The 19868-nt window shown below is 45.1% G+C and overlaps 1 protein-coding gene across 1 annotated transcript in view; it reads left to right on the forward strand.

The window, feature by feature from the left end:
- HIRIP3 (HIRA interacting protein 3) overlaps positions 1-19868 on the forward strand; it is a 253369-nt gene that overhangs the window by 69295 nt on the left and 164206 nt on the right. The window contains exon 4 of the mRNA XM_069651994.1: positions 4226-6051. Within this exon, the coding sequence (XP_069508095.1) occupies positions 4226-6051 (1826 nt within the window). The remainder of the gene's footprint in view (positions 1-4225; positions 6052-19868) is intronic.

Consider the following 19868-nt stretch of genomic DNA (forward strand, 5'->3'; position numbering starts at 1 on the left):
TGCTGCCTCTCTGGGCCCTTTGTCACCTAGCACTACCCCCACCACCTCTCTGGCTCCTCTGCCGCCGTCCTTTTCTACCGCTCTGGCTCCTCTGCCACTCGCCTCCTCCTTCTCTGCTGCCTCCTTTCTGGCGCCGGCTTCCTCTTCCTCCTCTAGGCCATCTACCTGTGCCCTCGTCTGCCTCTTACACTGTGTGTACCTCTCTCCTGTATCTCACCCTGGAAGTCTTTCAAAAGTGGCAACCTGGTCCATGTAGCTACTCTCAATGCTCGCTCTACTGTCAAACACTCATCTGACATCTGCCACCTCATCGAAGACCTTGATCGGGATATTTTTGCTCTCACGGAGACTTGGTTCATGGGCCAGATCTGTCACAAGTATTGACACACTCCTCGTGAGGGCTACAAGATCTTCTCCGAGCTCAGGACCAATTGGCCCAGAGGTGCAGTTGCCCTGATCTTTCCTGAGTGGGTCCCTGCCTCTATCATTCCCACCCAGGCTTACTCCTACTTTGAATGCCTGGTCTGCAGTCTCCATCTCTCCTGACCTCTCTCTAACTCTAGCCACCATCTACAGGCCACTTGGCCAGGTCCCCCTCTTCCTCTCTGAATGGGCTGATCACTCTTCCTCTCTCCTCGCCTCTGCCTATACGCGTCTCCTCAGGGATTTCAATGTACACTTGGACTTCTCTGACCACTCTGGGTTTTTCCACAACCTTTGCAACACCCTCTCCCTCTCTATTCTTCCCTCTTGTCCGACACACTCAGCTGGACACACCTTGGATGTTCTCATCTCCTCAGACATCCCCCTCTCTAACCCTCTTACTACTCCACTTTCTTGGACTGACCACTTTCTGTTTTCCTCTCCCTTAAAACTGTCTGTCCCCCTAGCAAAACCTACCCCAGCACTTCCACCTTCCTTTGTGGTCATTCGACCTATGAAGTGGGTTTCAGTTGCTGCTTTTGCCTCTTGCTTCCCTGCTCCTACCCCTGCGGCAGACTCCCACTCACAGCCCGCTCCAACCTGCATCTCTCTATCTCCAATGCTCTCGATATCCTTGTCCCTGTCATGAGGATCCGTCTGAAGCCTGCCTCCAAGTGCATTTCTTGGTATGACTCCGAACCTGACCACTCTGAAATGCAAGTGCAGCCAGCCAAGCGGAAAAAAGTAGAGGGCTTCGCGCTCACCCTCAGACAAACCGGCCTGCCACCTGCTCCAAAGGCAATACAGACTCTCTCTGTCCTCTCCAAGAAGAGAGTCCACATTGAAGCCCACTTCTCTGCGGCCTCTAACAGCACAGCAACATTTTTAAAAAATATACAAGGAGCTGGCCAATCCGACTGCAGTCTATACCGCTCCTGTTCCTTCCCAGGCCCTCTCCACACAATTCTCCTCTCTCATCACTCTCCGTCTCTCATCTCCGCTCTGCCCCCTTCTCTTTTCTCTCCTTCTTTCCTCTCTCTCTCCTATAACACCTGATGAGGACTCTATGCAAGTCCAGTCTATGAAACTGTCATCAAAACAGGTGCTCCGCTGCTCCTCCAGAACCATTAAGGACAGCATGTTTTCCTTCTCTCCAGCCTTGGCCGAATTTTGCAATAATTCCTTTGCCACTGGATCCTTCCTATCCCTTCTCAAGCGATCGCTTGTGCACCCCCCTGAAAAAGCCTTCTGCTGATCCTTCCTATCCGGCCAACTATCGCCTGTTCTCTATCACTCCTTTCCTGGGCAAACACCTTGAGAAACTGGCCATCTCTCAGCTAAACCTACACAATAAATCTGCTGGTTATCTCCATGACCATCAGTCTGGCTTCAGATCGGCCAGAGTCATGGAAACTGCTCTCCTGAACTCCTGTGAAGATCTGCTCTCCAACCTTGATTCCAGCTCTCACTCTGTCCTCATCCTCTCCTCTGCCTTTGACATGGTCAATCAAGCCACCCGATCAACCGTCTCAGTGTGAACCTTGGCATTACTGGTCAGGCTTTGGTGTGACTCGCCTCCTTCCTCTTGGATTGACCATCCCAGGTCCAACTTGGGGCCATCTGGCCCACCTGATCTCTACTTTCTCTTCTAACTTTCAGTGTTATGTGGATGACACTTTCAGGCTACCCTCAGCCTATTCGCTCATCCCTGACTGTCTATTCAGAGATGGTGGGCCTCTAACAACTTCTGCCTTAATGCCAGTAAGACAGAGATTCTTCTCATTGGTACCCCTGCTCCCACTTTTCCTCTCTCCCTCTGGCCTCCCTGCTTGGAACCCCTCCTCTCACCCTCCTGTGAGTCAAAAAACCTTTGCGTCCTCTTCGACTCCACTCTCTCCTTTTCTCCACACATCACAGACCTTACCAAGAAGGCCCACTTCAAGCTGCACCTCCTCAGAGATATCCTACCTTTTTCACCTCCCCCAGAAGCTCACTGTCTCAAGAGCTCTGGTTCTCTCCAGGCTGGACTACTGCAACAGCCTCTTTCTCAATTTTCCTAATTCTACCTTTCGCCCTCTTCAACTAATCCAGAATAGGACTGTGAGACTTATCCCTGGCCTCAAGCACAAGGACCGCATCCCTCCAGCTCTGAAATCTCTCCACTGGCTCCCTGTGGCCGTGAGGATCAAGTTCAAGACCCTCTGCATCATCCACAAGGCTTTCTGGGGACCGTAGCCCTTTCTATAACCAACACTCTCTTCCTACATACCCTCCTTCTAGAGCCCTCTGCTCAGCTACCTCAAACTCTCTGCGGGTCAGACTTTTCTCCAAACAGAGTGGGGTGTAGATCTCGCTCCTCAGCAGGTGCCTGCCTCTGCAATGGCCTCTCCACAACCCTCAGACTTGAGCCAGATCAACTGAAGTTCTGGATGCTGCTCAAGACCTTCCTCTTCTCTTGTTTCTTCTCTCTCCCCTGCTAATCTACCTGTCTGCTTGGCCTTACTGGGGGGGTGGTTTCCCTCAGAGTGTCACAGGGTACCAAGCCCCCTTGCCTCCTTGACCAGTCAGTCACCCTGCACTGCCTTCTGCACTTCCCTGCACATCCGTTCTGGGACTGCACCCGTGTAGTCCTCTGTCGTCCTCGCACTTACTCAGAGCCTGGACTACACTTCCCCCCTGTACACCTCCCTGCGCCTAGAAACAATTGTGTAAAGGCACGTTATGAATACCAAATCATATCATATTATATCTGTTTTTAGCATGTGTAATGGTGGAAGGATAGGAACTTTCCAACTGGGTAGGAAACCTAATGGAACACTTGGCTTTCCATAAAGGCTGTGAAAACGGGCTGTTCTGTCAACACTGACCTTCATCGACAGCACAGAATGAATTAAAGATGGCTGTGATTACATCCTTGACTGTTAAGTCCATTGCTTAGCCTACTGACATCCTATACGTACCTCCTCCCCATACCCCAACACCTGCTTGCTTTACATACCTGCTCAGTGAGAGGCATGAAGGATATACTCCAACTAGGATTTATGTGATTACTGTGAAAATAAAATACTGAAGACGAAAATTTAGAATGTTTTCATTTTCTTTTTGCAAATTTCAATTCAATGATATGCGGGGGAGACCCCCGCAACTTCCGCCCCGTACCCCCCTCACAATTTTTATTACCCTAACTCACCCCTCACCCCCATATAATTACATTGAAATGCACTGTAAAACGTGAAATTTTCGTCACGTGTTTTCTGCTGTGCAGTAATGGGAGATGCCCTCAAACTAACCCCCCTCTCCCTACAATTGTCAGGAACGTGCAGAAATGCAACCCCAAAAAGTCCAGTGACAAACCAATTTTGGCAGTGTGGTAAACGAATAACAATTCTCTTAGTGTGGAATACTGTAGTTACATTAAAAATCAAGGGATGCCCACAAACGTTTTTGAAAGTCAGATAGAAAAGGATGGAATATTTCGACATGTTAACAGGGACAGAATAGGATTTCAAATACAGAGAGGCAGATATTGAGGGGATATTCATTTTCCAGTGCACGGGGAATGCTTCGACAAAGTGAACCAGTGTGAGTATAGAATGCCTGTATTGTGACTTTGATTAGCGTTGTAATGGTGTTTCAGCTATTTATCAAATTGTTAATATGCACTGCAAAGTTATTGAATGCTTGACAGTGAATTTGCAGGTGTGTGTATTTTTTTACTTATTATACATGGTTTATTTGGCATAAATTGTTTGCTTTTTCTGAGTGAAATATTGTTTACCCAAGTATGCCATTTATGTTATAGGTGACAGCTCGGATACAGAGGATTTTAATGACAAAGAACATCCAAAGAAGCTGCCTTTTATTAAAAAGTCTAGCCAAGAAAATCTGGTGGATGGCTCTGCCATGGGCTTGAGCCTTGGAAAAGAGGTGAATGTTCAAAATGGCACTGCATCTCAAAAAGCAGTTGTAGGAAATGAATCGAAGTTGAAGGGATTCACAAAAAAAGGAGAGAGTGACAGTGAGGGGGAGCTGAAGAGAGAGAGTGATTGTCTAAAGATGGGGAGAAAGGTTAAAATGATCAGTGAGGAAGACGGAGAACAGAAGAATAGAAGTCAGAGGGGAAGTCCCCTAAAAGTCAAAAAGAATAAAAGTAGCAGTGAAGAAGAGGTGGAGGAGGAGGAAGCAAAACACCTGGTAGCTCGTCTGCCAAAAGGGAAACCTGGCAAAATTAGCAGTGAGGAGGCAGAGCCAAAGAAACGGGCAAGGCTTAGTGGTGGGTCACTTAATACAAGCCAGACTGACAGTGAAACTGAGGAAGATGAGAAAGCATCAAAAATTAGAAGAATGTCAAAGAAAAGAAGGCTATCAAAATCTATGCCAGCCGTGAGCAGCACAGAGGAAGAGCCAACTGTTATTGAACATCCCAGAAAAGGAAGGATGGTGAAAGAGAGAGCAGTTGCATGCAATGCTGAGGATGATGAAAATAAAAAGGCCAATAAACAGTCCAGCCAAAAAAGGCCCTTAAAAGCAAGAAACGCATACCATTCTGATGAGAGCAATGAGGAGGATCAGCCAAAAAAGACAGCAAGACTAAAGGGCGGACCATTGAAAGCAAAAGCTGCTGCGAGTAGTGATGATGAGGAAGAGCTAGTAAAACAAACCAGCCAAAGAGGAAGGCCTTCAAGAGCAAGGGAAACAAGCCATTATTATGAAAGCAGTGAAGAAGAAGAGCCAAAACGAAAGATAAGACATTCAAAGTGTAGAACAAACAGCAGCAGTGAGGAGGAGGCAGAGGAAAAGCCGCATAAGAAAGTGAGCTTGAAGGCAATGCCTTTGGATGCAAAAAAAGAAACGGATAGCGGTGATGAGGACTGGGATCAGCTAGAAAAGAAAGGAAAGCCCCTGAAAAGTAAGCCTTCAAGCAGCAGTGACGAAGAGCGAGAATCTGACAAAAAGAGTGTTTTTTCAAAGCACAAGCTGCTAAAAGCAGCAAAGACAAGTAGCAGTGAGGAAGACGTGAAGCCTCTAGCATATGGTACTTCAAAACAAAACAAGGCAAAACAGGCCAAGAAAAGCAGTGAGGACGATGAAGAACCAAAAACTAAGAATGTCAGTCAGGCTGATGGTGACAAGGAGGTTCTGAAGGGGAAAGGTTCTGAGATGATGCAGAGGAAGAAAATGGATCATGCAAGCAATTCTGACTCTTTAGACAATGAGGAAGACTCTTCCATTGATGATGAGGCAAGTCCAGAGCGATCAGGAAATGCACATCAAGCTGACCAGACCACTAAAGGCATAGCTCCTGCCAAGAAGCACTCTGGTTCCAGCTCAGATGACAGTGCAGAGGAGGAGCCTTCCAAGGAGAAGGCTCTGTTGCCTAATAAAATGAAAACTGGCCTCTCTCAAAAGACAAAAGCTACATCAAGAGTGGATAAAGAGTCTGGGTCAAGCTCCAACAGTGAAGCAGACAGCAGGGCCATGAATAGCTCGACCAAAAACCAAAGTCAGGAGAAGAAAGGGGAGCGGAAAGATGGCTCAGACACTTCAAGTGACGAAGAGGACCAAGTGGAAGTTGAAAAGAAAGACGATGAAAGAACGAAAAAACACAAAGGAAAGAAATCATCCACGGTGTGTATGTCATATGTTGTTTACTGTTTTAAGTTGTCAAAGGAAAGGTGATGCATCTCTCAATTTTCTGGTTATCTTATGCATCTAATCCATCTAACCTCAGAGGTAGCTCAGGGGCAGCGCATTTGTCTTGCAAGCAGGACAATGTAGAGCAACACAGGTAAAAATCCCGGTTCTGCGCTTCGAGACTGGTCTCTGGTGTTAAGCTCATAATAAAATATGAATTGATGAATGCTGCTAGATGGGACAGTGACCCACCGTCATCCAATGAATGGGGCTTTTTCCTGTTCAGTCTTGTTTTTCTTTGTATCTTCAGTAGTCATTAGTTATCTCAGCCTTTCCCTTTCCCCATTTTCTTATGTGGTTTAGGATGGGTATAGCTTGATTTTACATGGGATATGTGGGTGCTGCCCACCAGTGCATCCGCCGCTTACCCTCTAAGCAAGTTGAGAGGTAACTGAGGTGAGGTGCAACCTTGTGCTTTAGTTTGACTGAAGAAGTTCCGGACAATCTCTTGTGCAGTGGGCCCAGGCAGCAGTAGTCTTCCATTGATGGGCACGCATTGCATTGCACTGGCCAATACATTTGATCGCTTTGAAGCTTGTCTAATGCAACACAATATATATGTGGGTCTTCCAAACATGGCATCCAATGTCTTCACTCAATTAAGAATGCAGCCACTAGATTGGTCCTTGGCTTGCAGAGGAGAGGGACCATGCCTCTTCATTCTTACAAAGTCTCCATTTGCTAACGATGGAGAAGAGGATCCTCGTAAAGTGAAAAAACTTAATCGACAAGTCCTTGGGGGTGGCAAGAGGGGTGAGGTGGATGGGTGGATGGGTATCAGCCTGATGTTCGTATACATGCAGGTCTGCCGTTACAGACTCAACAATTGTCTTTGATCAGCTAACTTAGACCTTCTGGTCATGCCCAACTATAGGATAGCAAGATGTCTATCGGAATGCTCTCCATCTGACTGCCTGGTTTAGAATCGTGTTAAATTCAGCGACATGGGTGTGGAAATGTCGCCATTGCAGACGAGGGGAAATGGGAAGGCTTTGGAATCCTGAAGCCCTACTTGGGTACAGAAGGACTTGGAAAGGGTACTATGGGAACAGCCGGCAGACCCCCTCTAAAGCGTGTTTAATGAATCTTCGGGTGACCGTAACCTGAAACCTTAGTTTGGTTACCACCCTTTCTTTATTATTTTCTGTTCTCTTGTTATCTTTGGTGGGGTTCCTCAAATAAAAGGTTGTATACGAATTGACCGAGTTACAATTGTCCGAATGACAATTGACCTTTTGCACAATTGACCGAATTTTAAAGGTCAATTAGTACATATATGCGGGGGGAAACCCCCCGCAACCCCCCACCCAATCCAAAACCCCTGCAACCCCCCCACCCAAACCCCTTGTTTTATTTACAATACTAAACCAACCCATTATATATATAAAAAAAATAAAAAGGTCAATTGTGCAAAAGGTCAATTGGGACCATTAAAATTCGACCATTTAGGTAATTCGGTCAATTTGGGTAATACCTAATAAAAGGGTTAAGTCTGTTTTTTTAAAGACTTTTAAAAAAATGTATCTTTGTGAGTTATCTTCCTTCACTGATTCCCTTCTTTTAAAAGGGGGCTTGGGACAGTAAACTCTTCTGTTTTTTTATCCTTCCATCCTGATGCTGGATCTGTCCAGCCTCTAACCCTTTTTCCGTGAATTCTTTATGAAACTTTAAATGCCTTTATGCTTCCTCTGTAAGATCCTCTGTGCTTCTTTAAATTGATGGAAAGCTATTAATGGGGTGGTAGTTCTAAAGAAGCACATTGCGTTTTGCGAGAAAAGGAAGTTTAGTGAGTATAATTTATTTTGTGTTCTTTCCCACAGCTTCTTTCCCTGGAATCCTTTCTTAGACAGGTGAAATGGTAAGGCAGCGTGAGTCGCTAGGGAAAAGTTCTGGTGTACTTTGTGGTCTTTATTTCAGAATTTACAATTTTATTTTTATCAAGCATAGATATAATATCCCTTCTGGAGCCTACATGCTGATGCTAGTATCAAGTGCCTACTAGGCCTAATTCTTCAGCGTTGGACCTTCAGTTGATTCACATGCTAGCATCAGGCAACAAATGATCTGAATGAATAATGCCATAGCACAGTTTTAATGTGCATCATATTTCATTCTGCTCATCTTACTTCAGTCAATTGAGGAAAAGAGGCTTGGGAGTCTGCCAAGTATGGCATCTTCTTAAATCTTTACTGCATGTTGTTTTTTATAGGAGTGTTATTTACATGCTCATCGGTTTTTTATGTTCTTTTCAAGAGACAGCAAGTGTTTCATTTATAAAGCAGTGTGCTGGGACTGCTTTCTGTGGTTCCTACTTTGTTTTGCCATCTTACTGAAAATATTTGAACCAGCCCTCTACACTTTAGTTATGTCTGCTTCCGAACATTGGAGAGGGGAAACATCCAGAGTAAAGACGTCAATTTTCAAAGACTATGGCAGGTATGGGAAGAAGAATGTCTTTTGACGGTTCCCCATTTAGACTGCACTTACTGCCTTAATGCTTACCACAAAACAGAGGTGATAATCTATAAATTGTTTTTCTCATACGACACTCGAAGACAGATATTGATGCCTCCTGGAGTTTGTTTGTTTTATTCGTATTTATAAAGCGCACAACAGCCCGAGGACATTGTGGCACTTGTTACAGTACAAAGCTTAGTTACTTAGTTACATAGTCATTAGCAATATATAAGCGAGGATGTTATTCTCTCCTTGAAGTACGATTCCCTCAGGACAGCCTATGCTTCCATTTCTAAGAGCAGAAAAAAGGAAAGGCAAACCCCTAAAAAGAGGAGACCTTTATCTGAGAGCAGTTCAACTGGTGGATGAGGGTGAAAGGCTTAACCCTGACCCAAGAACTTGCATCTGACAAGCCGTCCATGGTCAGCCTCTTATTTCAGGGTTCTATGTGACATTTCCGCATTTTGAAGTCCAAACACAAAGAAGACGGATTTATTTCGGCCAATTTCATGTAGCCTTCAAAATGCAGACTTCTCACATTCTCTGGATGATTTCCCTCCCAACCACTCTGGAAGGGGATTGCACGCTCTTAGATATTGGGGGTTTCACCCACGTTTCCTCCCTTTCTACCCCTGCTGCTTTCCTACCCCTTCCAGCGGTTCCCCAATACTGTCAGACACGCAAACACACTCCCGCCCCCTCTCTTACCCACCACAAATATTCTCCTTCCTACCACACACAGACACCCGCTAACACACAGAACACTTGCTTCTCACTCATGCCACTTCCCTCGTCCGGCCGCACCTGTCAGCTTCTGAGAGATTGATTTAGAAAGACTGCTCTATCTTCTTTGCTTTTGGAAAGTCCTTTTCACTCGGGAGCTATTTCAGAACCTTTCCTTTCCTTAAATTATCTGTCCCAAGTCTTTCAAGAAACTACCCAAAATTTCAGAATGTGAGCCTACAAGAGACTAGTTGAGGGTGTTGTCTGTGGACAAGCATCGACATTCCAAGCCTCCCTCTACAGATACTGTCTACGGGCTTCAGTCCACCCTCAAATGGCCCCTTGCTGTCCAATACTGCCCCATCCACAGCATCATCCTACCTGTCCACTTTCTCACCAACGGTGGTTTTATGATCATCTGCTGTCTCATTAGCAGGAATATCTGCCACCAGCAATGGTGAAAGACCATCCATTTTGAAAACTGTCACTGGCACTACTGTTGTGAACTGGAGCCCATCAGCGGTGATGCATACCCCCACTACAATACAACAAACTATAGTGGGATTGTGCACAATTTCTGCTCTTCTTGGAGCTCTCTGACTTCCCAGAAGTTTTTCTTCAGGAGTATTCAAACACAGCCTCTTCTGTCCATCACTTTTCCAACGCTGAGACTCGGGTTATTCCTACAACCTGAAAAACCAAGAGCATAGGTAACATGTTCAGGATGGTGATGTGATCCAGTTCATTCTTCTTTGATGCATTCCCGACTAAGGATGTTGAAAGGATTCTAAAGACACAAGAACAAATGAAAATGGATTGTTGTATTTTGATTGTATTTTGTAGTTGGGTGTGAAAAGGTTTCTTATAAACAATGCCACGCTTTCAATTAAAAAAAAAAGGCACATGATCAAGTGAATGATAGTTGTAGAGTCAAGAGTAGCCATATTGCCACTTGTGATGGGCACAAGATGGTAGAAACAACGGTAAAGGTGCCCAGTTCCTCCAACACATGAGTATCTTGGAGATCAAGATCTTCTCACCACAGACTAAAGATAACAATGACCAGAACTGGAGTAGATTTCACCAAGAAGCCAAACACATGGATGTCTATTTCTGGGATGATCAGGAGAGTAACCTTTACCCCTATACAACTGTTGGTGAGGGTGTGATTTGAGAGCATGATGAGGAAGAATTTACTGGTTGTTGAGGTTAGGAGACCAAATAACTGCAAGGACTATATTTTCCCCAAAATGGGAAGTGGATTTGCTGCGAAAGGCTTCTAGAATGAACTATGCCCAAAGCATCCTCCTTATTCAATCTACACATTGTTTTGGATAAGAAATATGTTTTTGAATGACACAGAGAAAAACAAAGGCAAACTAATACAATTCCTATAAATGCTAAGCCATTCTCAAGATGCCCATTTCAGCACGGTCTGCTAAAAAGTGTACTTCTCCAGATGGTGCTGCTCTACAGCGGCCATCTGAAACTTGATTCTTTCTTTACCGCCACTGGTGAAGAAAAGCTCTGTCAATTGGGTCTTGGAAAGTACAACCAGTGTTGGGTAACATTTATGAAAGGAAAAAAGAAAGGGCAACGTTTGAACCAGATCTCGCCTTCTCATGCTTTGCGGGAGCATAAGTCTTCACTGCCTCTTTGGCCTGTTTTACGTCTGCAGTGGGGCTACGTTATCCTGAAATTGTGTGCAAGCGACGGTACTTTGCATAAAACTAAATTTCTCTTTTCTCCAGTTGGTGCTTTGCCATGTGCTCATTTTGGGGCAATCACAATGGGGCGAAACCGAGCAGAATTTCTCAGATAGTTAAACAATGGGGCACAGTGTGAGAATGCAGAGGGTAAGGAACTGAGGGCCCTATGTCGCAAGACGATATTGTGTTTGCGAGCTGACACTTGGATCTGTGTAATTTAAAATCGTGACATTACAATTTTCTGGGGCCATGTGTCTGTGCTTTTCCTGGATCAGAGGTTTGCCCCAATACTTGTCAGATCCCAAAACATTGGCACCCAAATTCCAGGAAGTCTTAACGGATATTGTTTCCGCTCCCACATTACTAGTGGAGTGGGATGGAAGGTCACCCTCTGCGGGTGCTTGCAGCAATCTCCTGTTCGATTCCCACCTCCGGAGTGCCAGAGACTTTGCTGGGGTGTCTCAAGACACCTCATGCTCCCAGTGCATGTATCAGCATATGTGCAAGATTAATGCTCTGTGTGTACAAAGTGAAGTCCTTCCAGTATTGGCAAGATAAGAAATCTGTGGTGGGCATTCTAGCATGAGTTTTTTACCCAATAAGTGTGAAATGTGAGCATGCTTTCAATGCTGCTGGAGGTATCGTGATGGACACGAGGGCATGTTTGACAATGCCAGGTGTGCAGAGATTTAGTTTATAAAAAATGAACCGTAACTTTATATACCAAAAATCCTTTCCTCCTGCTCACCCCTTTTCAAAATGGCTGATGCCAGCAGTGAATGGTGGTGATTAGTCACAGAAGTTACATTTCTTATTGTGATGAATAATTCAACATTCCTCTTGATTGCTGAACACATTTTGAATGAACGTGGGATTTCAAATAAAGTGCAGAAACCAGGAACTGGACTTAGTCTTGGAGTGTGCCCCCAAAGAGAAGGGAAAGGGAGAAAGAAAAAAAGAAAGAAATATACATACTTTTCCATTGCTGATGTCTTCTCCTCTTGCCTAGCAGCCTGGAACTCTTCTGTTTGAATCTCACTGGTGTGCTCATAGCAAACTGCCAACAAGCACCCCAGCAGCATGCCACAGAACCAGTATGATGTTGCTAGTTGGCAAAATAAAGCTCCCAGTTCTGAATTTCCACTTCTGTATTCTCACACTCGGGTACAGCAGGAACTCTGGGTAACTGACAACAAGGGTTCCATGTCATTTAATCGCCTGCAATTTCATCCCCTGTCATTTGAATGTGTACATTCCAATGAAAATGCTAATTGTTTTTTTTTGTTTTGTTGGTGGGGGTTGGGGTTCCTCCCCCAACCCCCCTCCCACACTTATTTTTGGCTATTTGCTACCCGCCCAAACCCTTATCTGCCCTCCCCACCCCCCCCCCCTAAAAAATGTGTTGAGCATATTCGTTGTAATATGCACGTTAAAATGCCAGGGGATGAAAATGCAGGCGATGAAAGCACATTGTACCCTGACGAGCAGGTTTCACTGGTGTTTTGGTCGTCATCACCCCAAGTTTTAGGTACCTTGCTGAGGCACTTTGAGAAGTGCTCATGGTGGTTGCTGCTGTGTGTAAGGGTGCAGGAGGAGGAAACTGACCCAAAGGTGGTATATTTGGGGCTCTAGACCTTTATTTGTAAAAATAAAGCAAGGGCAAAGCTATCTTTCCCTATTTCTAAGAGGGGTTTCCTGCCTCAACTAAAGATCTAAGGTGACTGTCAGGATGTCTGTTAAAGTAAAAGTGTCCACCGTCCGGTGCCAAGAAAACCGTACTTCTGGCCCTTACACTATAAACTAATACATAACATAGCACTCTGCTGATCCCAGGAGAATGCCTCCCTTCTCCTGGGTTATTGTCGAAGTTCCACAGAATTTCTCCTTGGCGGGCCAGGAGAATGCCTTCCTTCTCCTTGCCTTGTGTATCAAACAAACTGGCAGAATGACTCCCTTCCCCAAGTCACAAAGTGCCAAAATAACTTACTTCATAAGCCAGGAGAATGCCTCCCTTTCCCTGGCGTTTGGTCTCAGTCTCAAATTAGCCTGAGGAAAACACTCCCTTCCCCATGCTTGTTGGGCCTTTCGACCGGTCCAGTTTACCAGAAGAAATACTTTTCTCCTGGTAGTTATGACAGTCTCCTACACTCAGGGGGAATGACTCCCTTCCCATGGTCTTCTCATTAGGTTTCCCAACTACAACGCCCAACTCTGAGATTTGTGAAGGTCCACAACCCTGGTTTCTCTCTTCAACTTTGGTTTGGCCCACTTGGTCAACTTCCCTGCCAAGTACTGCTACAAGGAAGATGACTAGTATCACTTTCCTGGATTGGGTCTTTGACCTTGTTTCTCTTCTTCTTTGGTTTGGCCCACTTGGTCCACTTCCCTGTCGAGTACTGCCACAACGAAGATTACTCTTATCACTCTCCTGGGTTGAGTCCGGACCCCGATTTCTCTCCCCCTCTCTTTGTCTCCTTGGCTGCCTCGCTTGCTATGTACTGACATGAGAAAAATAGTCTTGCTTGTTATCTCTGTACAGGGTTTATGCCTCCCGCACCAGCTCCTACCGTTCCCCGCGCCTCTACCGTTACTTTGCCTGCACCCGGGATCCGTGGCTGGTTCTTTCTGGGGTCCTTTTCCTGCTCTGATTGTTGCGCATGCTTCTCTGCGTCTCGGTACCTTTGCCTTGCGGATCTCCTGTCCGGCCGTTGGAGTGACCGTATAGATGCTGTTTCTTGCATTCCTGTCACCGTCTGCCCTTCCCGGTACTGTCTGGTGAAGGAGTCTCATTGTCCTCTTGACTCCGGGAGCGGACTGCTCTTGGCTCTTTCCTGCCCTTCTGTGACTCTCATTCGTGCTTCCCGGGAGTCACGGTTTCTCGTCATGGTTGGCTTCATCTCCCCGACAGGCATGTTGTGTAGCACACTCATTACCACCGAGTGAGCTAAACATTTTTATAAGAGCTAATTTTTAGCCCTCCAGCCCTCTGGCTGTGTTTTACTGCTTTACACACCAGTGGTTTCTCCAGCTGCACTGTTTTCACATCCCAACCACAGTGACCTACGGGCACCATTAAAGTTGTACACTTTGGAAGGAACACAAACAGTTGACCTGCTCCACAGGTTGTACCTTCACTTAAGATCAAGCAGCCTCAAGATCTAATCCACAGCTTTGTTGAACACTGCTCAACCTTCTGGAGAATACCACTTTTTAGATTGTTTTCACTTTTGGACGACCTGTGCCTGCCTACAGACACTGCCACTAGTATAGAAGGTTAAGGGACAGCACTCTCCTCTATATCTGTTAAGTAGGCGATACACCATGCGCCACCCAGGGACAGGCACCCCCGCCAGGGCTAGGGTGTTCTTCCTTAGGGTTAGGTACGCCGAGCGTGGTGGCCCTCTCTTTTTCTATGTTTGAGTGTGAGCACTCCAATTGATCCATTTGCTAGCATACTTATGATGCACCTTGAATACCTGCCTTCCTAAAAAAACGTTGTTGTTGTGCTACCATACGTCCTTTGTTAACGGTTAAAAGGATGACCACGGTTGTACCGTGCCCTCTATCTTTTTAAGCTTTCCCTGTTGTTTTCACGATGTGCCAAGTGAACATTTGTCTTTGGGCAAAACGGGGCAATTTTCCCACTACTTACATCTTCACCTGGCACGGAAAGGTAGAAACTTAGAAACAATAGGGAGGTACAACAGTTCTCCACACAGTCCACTCTTACTCACAGTACCATCAAGGGGGAAAAAAAAGATCCGGTCAGTCATGATACCATTCCTCAAAAGAACACTGACTCGGCTTGGCCAACCCCACCACCTTTGACGGGAGAGGGAATTAGTGACCATCTCTTCATGTGTCAACAAATGAGGCATCGGTGGGTGCTGGATGTTGTGAAATTGAGACAAATTTGTCTAAGGCCTTGTCCCACTCGTCACAGAGAACATCCACACCACAATCGCCGCTGGTGGGAAATGGAGGTTCAGACATGCCTTGGTGTAAAGGTACCATGGACAAGGTACTCCCCAGCCCCCTGCCCGAGTCTTCACCTACCTCAGTGGGAGAGACACTCCCCTCCCCACTTTGGGGACAAGAACTCCTGTTCCGAAGAGGAAGTCTCTAACCCACCCAAGTGTAATCCATCACACACAATGCCTGCCAGAAGAAGACATGGAGAACCTATTATTTTCTATTGTCATGTGGAATCCTTGGATTAAGCTAAAGCAATGTACTTGTGTAGTACTGAGACAAATGAAAGGGGGGGATAATTTCAGGCTACCATCATTGCAGAGAAGGACTTATCCGCCGGGGAAATCCCACAGCATCGTTGTAAATGTAGGGGGAGGAGATCAGGAAGAGTGTGAAGCCAGGGAGATTCTAACCAGTTGGAGAGGCCCAGCTGAACGAGAAAGAGACACGCAGCTTCCGATTCGAGGACGAAGCTTGTGTGTGAGACCAAGTAAATCACCATTGAGCGAAGGAGACTGAGGGGAAGCCGAATGCTTGATAGAAGCTTCTAGAGCGAGCAAGAGAAAGGTGGTGGTGTTACTAAGGCCCGGTGGACTAGGAAGTCCTTTACCAACGCTGACACCACTTACCTGAAAGACCCACGAAGGGGACAGACTGAAGAGAATCAGAAAAGCGAAGTAGTCATCCTGACAAGTACCGGAGAACACCTTGTGCAAACTATACGCCTGGTGACGTGATCCCTAATACAAGAAGGTAATGGGGAGAGCGGGAAACCCGGGCGGGGAGCTGAAAATAGCCAAGTAACTGTTTTTGCACTTTGCAATGCGCAAAGTGAATAGAACGATTGGCCTACTCGTACTTGTCCCAGTGAGAGGGATGTGGAGGAAAAGAGCGAGATGGATAACTGGAAAGACTTTATTCATCCCAGTGAAGTACAAAGCAGTAAAAAGAATACAGGACTGCACTCGGGAGTCCTTACCTGTCCCAGTAGTCCAATAGAGTGAACAAAGACCAGAGTTAACGAACACTAAAGAGGAGAAAGTGGGAAAGTGGTATCAGGTAAAAATGTCCCCATGCAGAATGTCGCTGGGGTTACGGGGGTGCATGTTCAATGTAATAAGTCTCTGCAAAAAACAGTGACGTTTTTGTAAGGGGACATTTTTGCAGGGACATTGTTACATGGAACTGAGAAAGTAACTGTCATTGACCAAGATAAAGGTTGGACATTGAAAGGCGAAATCCTTATAAATTGTGTGAGAAACTGAGAGCAGAAAAATACCAAGTCCCTACCTTCTTGAGTAGAGAAACTCGAGAGAAACAGGAAAAAGGGAGAGTCCTATTGAAGGAACTGTACAAACTAATAAGAGACGTTACCAAGAACTATTTAAGAATACTTTGAGGAAAGTTGCTGAGAAAGTAACCCACAGGGGAAGGGAGTCCTTCTCCTGTACCTTAGTTGTTCGCATAAGTGGTAGGGTCAGATTACCTTAGCTTTTGGATGGTAGACAGACTTTCTTTTTGACTCTGATGACAGATGAGCACCCTAGTTAGTTTGGTTATGTTGGAATGCAGCCCGTAGTTTAGGGAAAGATGGGCATATTCACTTTTTATTTTATAAACACCAGTTGAAATGGAAATGCTGAGTCTTGTCTCCTTCTGACACGCCACACTACACATGGTACAAACCTTCACAATGCTGTCCAGTTGCAAAGTAAAGACATAGAAATTACGCCTGGGTCCAATGTTCACATGTGTCTGCCTTGTTCCCAGCTGCAAACTCTGGATACATCTGATCCAAGAATAGATCGACCACTAATCGATACTTGCTGGGGAGACTGATGAGAAGCTGTCACTAAGCCAAGCCTTTAGAATCCTCCCTGCAGTGGTAGGCAATCCTGTTTAAACTTCTCATGGGCATGCTCTTTCACACACCAAAATCAGACTACAGTCTTTGAAAAAAATGCTTCCATCCCCATCTTCCAGAGTGGTCACATCAATTGACTTTCAGAGGCCCCTGTAAAAAGGAAGAGAAGCTTCGCCATATAGGTGTCCTTTCAAATGAGAAATCAAGTATTTTCTATCCCTCAAGTGTGCTGTAATAACTGTGCAGACAAAACACTATGTTGATGCATTACATGAACAAGAATGGGGCACCAAGTCGCCCCTTTGATCTAAAGAAGTGCAGCAGCTATGGACATCAGCATTCCAACAGAACATCCCCATTCTTTTCATCACCTACCAGGAGTTTTCAAAGCTTTGGCAGACAGGTTAACTAGAGCAGCGTGTTAACAATGTCTTTCAAGTGGAAGTTAGACAAATGCCAACTATGGGGTGAAATATGTTGATATCAACCTGCTTGCAAAGTGGAAAAACACTAAATGCCAGAGGTTTACAAGCACATTTTGGCAAACTGGTCTGCATGGGGAAATCTTCCTTTGGAAGGAGTTTGTGTGCTCCCTTGCCACACTCCCCTGTGTTAAAAACCTACGGATATAGGTGGCTTTTTTTTCTCAAACTTTATTTTGTATTGTCATCTCGAGCATAGGTTACAAGCATAGATAGGAAAACCAGTGTAGCAGTTTAAGCATTCTCCATACAGTCAGTTTTCTTTTCCTTCTTGAGTAGGCTCTTGAGTGTACTAGTTAAACAGTCAATTCCCCCTCTCCCTCCCCCTTTCTTTTCCATTATTCTTAGTAACAATCGGTCGAGATAAAACAAGAAAATGTAACATATGCAATTCGGTGCAGTGCAGGGTAGGACTGCCTTTGATGTATTTCTGTGTAACAATTTAAGGCATTTCCTCTCGGAAAGTTTGTCCCCCAGGATTTCGTGGTTGACCTGGTCAAAGGCTTGGACCAGGTCAACGAATGCTACAAAGATCCTAGGACTACTGTCGGTTATCCTTCCCTTCAGGGCGCTTAATAAGTATATTGGCTGACGTTCCAGAGGCCTTACATTCTGTCTCCGCAGCACTTCTCAGTTTGGATCTCCTTACCTTGGTCTTCGGACCAACATCCTGTTGCTGGTCCTGTTCTCCAGGTTACTTAAGGTATATGTGCTGTACTCCTTCTGGGGCCCTCATCCTCTGTTCCAGCTGCTACTGTCTTTTGCAGTGGCATGTTTTTCCACTATGTAGTATCCATGTCCCAGCAGGCCCCTGATCAGTTAAAGTGGTACTGCTTTCCTTCTGGTAGGGGTCCCAAACACTCCCCAGTAGGCTGGTTGCCGCTGTACCTCTGCCCGTAACCTGTGGGTAAAATATACTTATCACCTCGAGAGAACTTTCGAGTTTGTCCCGGTTAACCCCATGGTCAAACTTTCCCAAAAAAGTACCACAGACAATTAATTTCTCATGAAGCTTCAGCGTGTCTCTGTATCCCTTGTGGTCCAGCATTTCTAGAAGTATTCACTGTATTTTTCATTAATTCTTGGGATTTTATTTAACTTCTTTTTTTAAAAGTCACTGCCACTCACTCTATTTGAGCCTTCTGAAGTAGACAGGATATTGGTGTCTGTTTGGTACTTGTCTTGTTCTACTGTTAAGTATGAGTAGTATCTTTTCTGGACCCCTTTACTGTTTTTTGTATAACTATACTGTGTCTAACCTAAAGTACTTGCCTTAATGTGTTTCTCATTACATGATTTTATAATAGTTTGTATTTTTCAATAAACATTGGATTAACTTTTTTGTTTTGTTTGACTTAGTGTGCAATTGCACAAGCCTACTCCCCTCCAAAAAGTAAAATTAGACTGCTCTGTCACGTTACAATTGAGATAGTTTGAACAAACTTGATGGACACCCTATGCACATAGCCAAGGTCACATTTAGGATTTATGAGAGTTGGGAGTTCCCACCATCCAAGTGGGTGTCTACTTAGGTTTAGACGACTGTTGTGACACTCTGGGTAGAGATGAATGGCTTGAGCATAGTGAATTGCTTGTTTTTCTATTAATGCGGGAGGTCTGAGGGGGGGTGTTAATTGTAGTGGACCACAACTGTTGACAATGGGTTTGCTAATTTAATACGAGAAAACAAGTTGGAAAGGTGTGCCAAACTCTTTTCTACGAATTGCTTGAGTTTATTTGTAGATATGCTAATCAAAAGGGGATGAATAACGGTCTGTGGATGGCACTGTGTTTTAGTGTGAAATGCTGCTAGATTCAGAATGCTGTCTGAAGATAAGAAATGCACTTACGATTGAGCAATACCCTTATATCAATTTCTATGGGAACCCATTTTTGACATACCAGCAGTCGTGCCATTCGAGTGTCACACCTAACCTACGAAGATACTCTTAGCATGATGAATACATCTTTTAATTCGATCAGCTGTAGGATTTCTAGCCCTTTAGTGTTTCTGAGGGCATTATTAAAAGGTAGGTGTCACAACTGTGCCACTCGATCACAAATTGACACCCATGTTGGACCTTTACGGTCTTATAATCCTCCCCAGACAATACCTATTCATAGTTGTATCTTTACTTTCAGTTTGCAAGACTTTGGAACTTTCTTATTTAATTTCACAAACTACATATTCCATTATGCACCTTGTGGCAGTTCATTCCCTGGCTATTCCACTGCTGCAGTCTTAGAACTGCAATCCCCAAAAGCCTTAGATCAGTGCTGCTTTCCCAGGATCAGAGAAGGAGGCAGATTACCTTCAGGTGTGCAGTTCTGGGTGCTGCTAATGTGCCTGCAGAAGCACAAGGCTCTTGCATTGAGTTCACCCCCAGCCCCTTGTGCTTTGATCCTTGGATTTCTGATGTGTCCTGTTGCTTTCAGAATGTGCTCCTGTTCCAGTGCACTGTGCTCTCTGCCTTGCAGCCCTGCTACTCTGCCTGCACCCCTGCCTTCTGCTCTTTTTCTTTACTCTTATTTTTTCTGTCAATT

Source organism: Ambystoma mexicanum, chromosome 3p (assembly GCF_040938575.1).
Source record: "Ambystoma mexicanum isolate Mex_15411 chromosome 3p, UKY_AmexF1_1, whole genome shotgun sequence".
NCBI lineage: Eukaryota > Metazoa > Chordata > Amphibia > Caudata > Ambystomatidae > Ambystoma > Ambystoma mexicanum.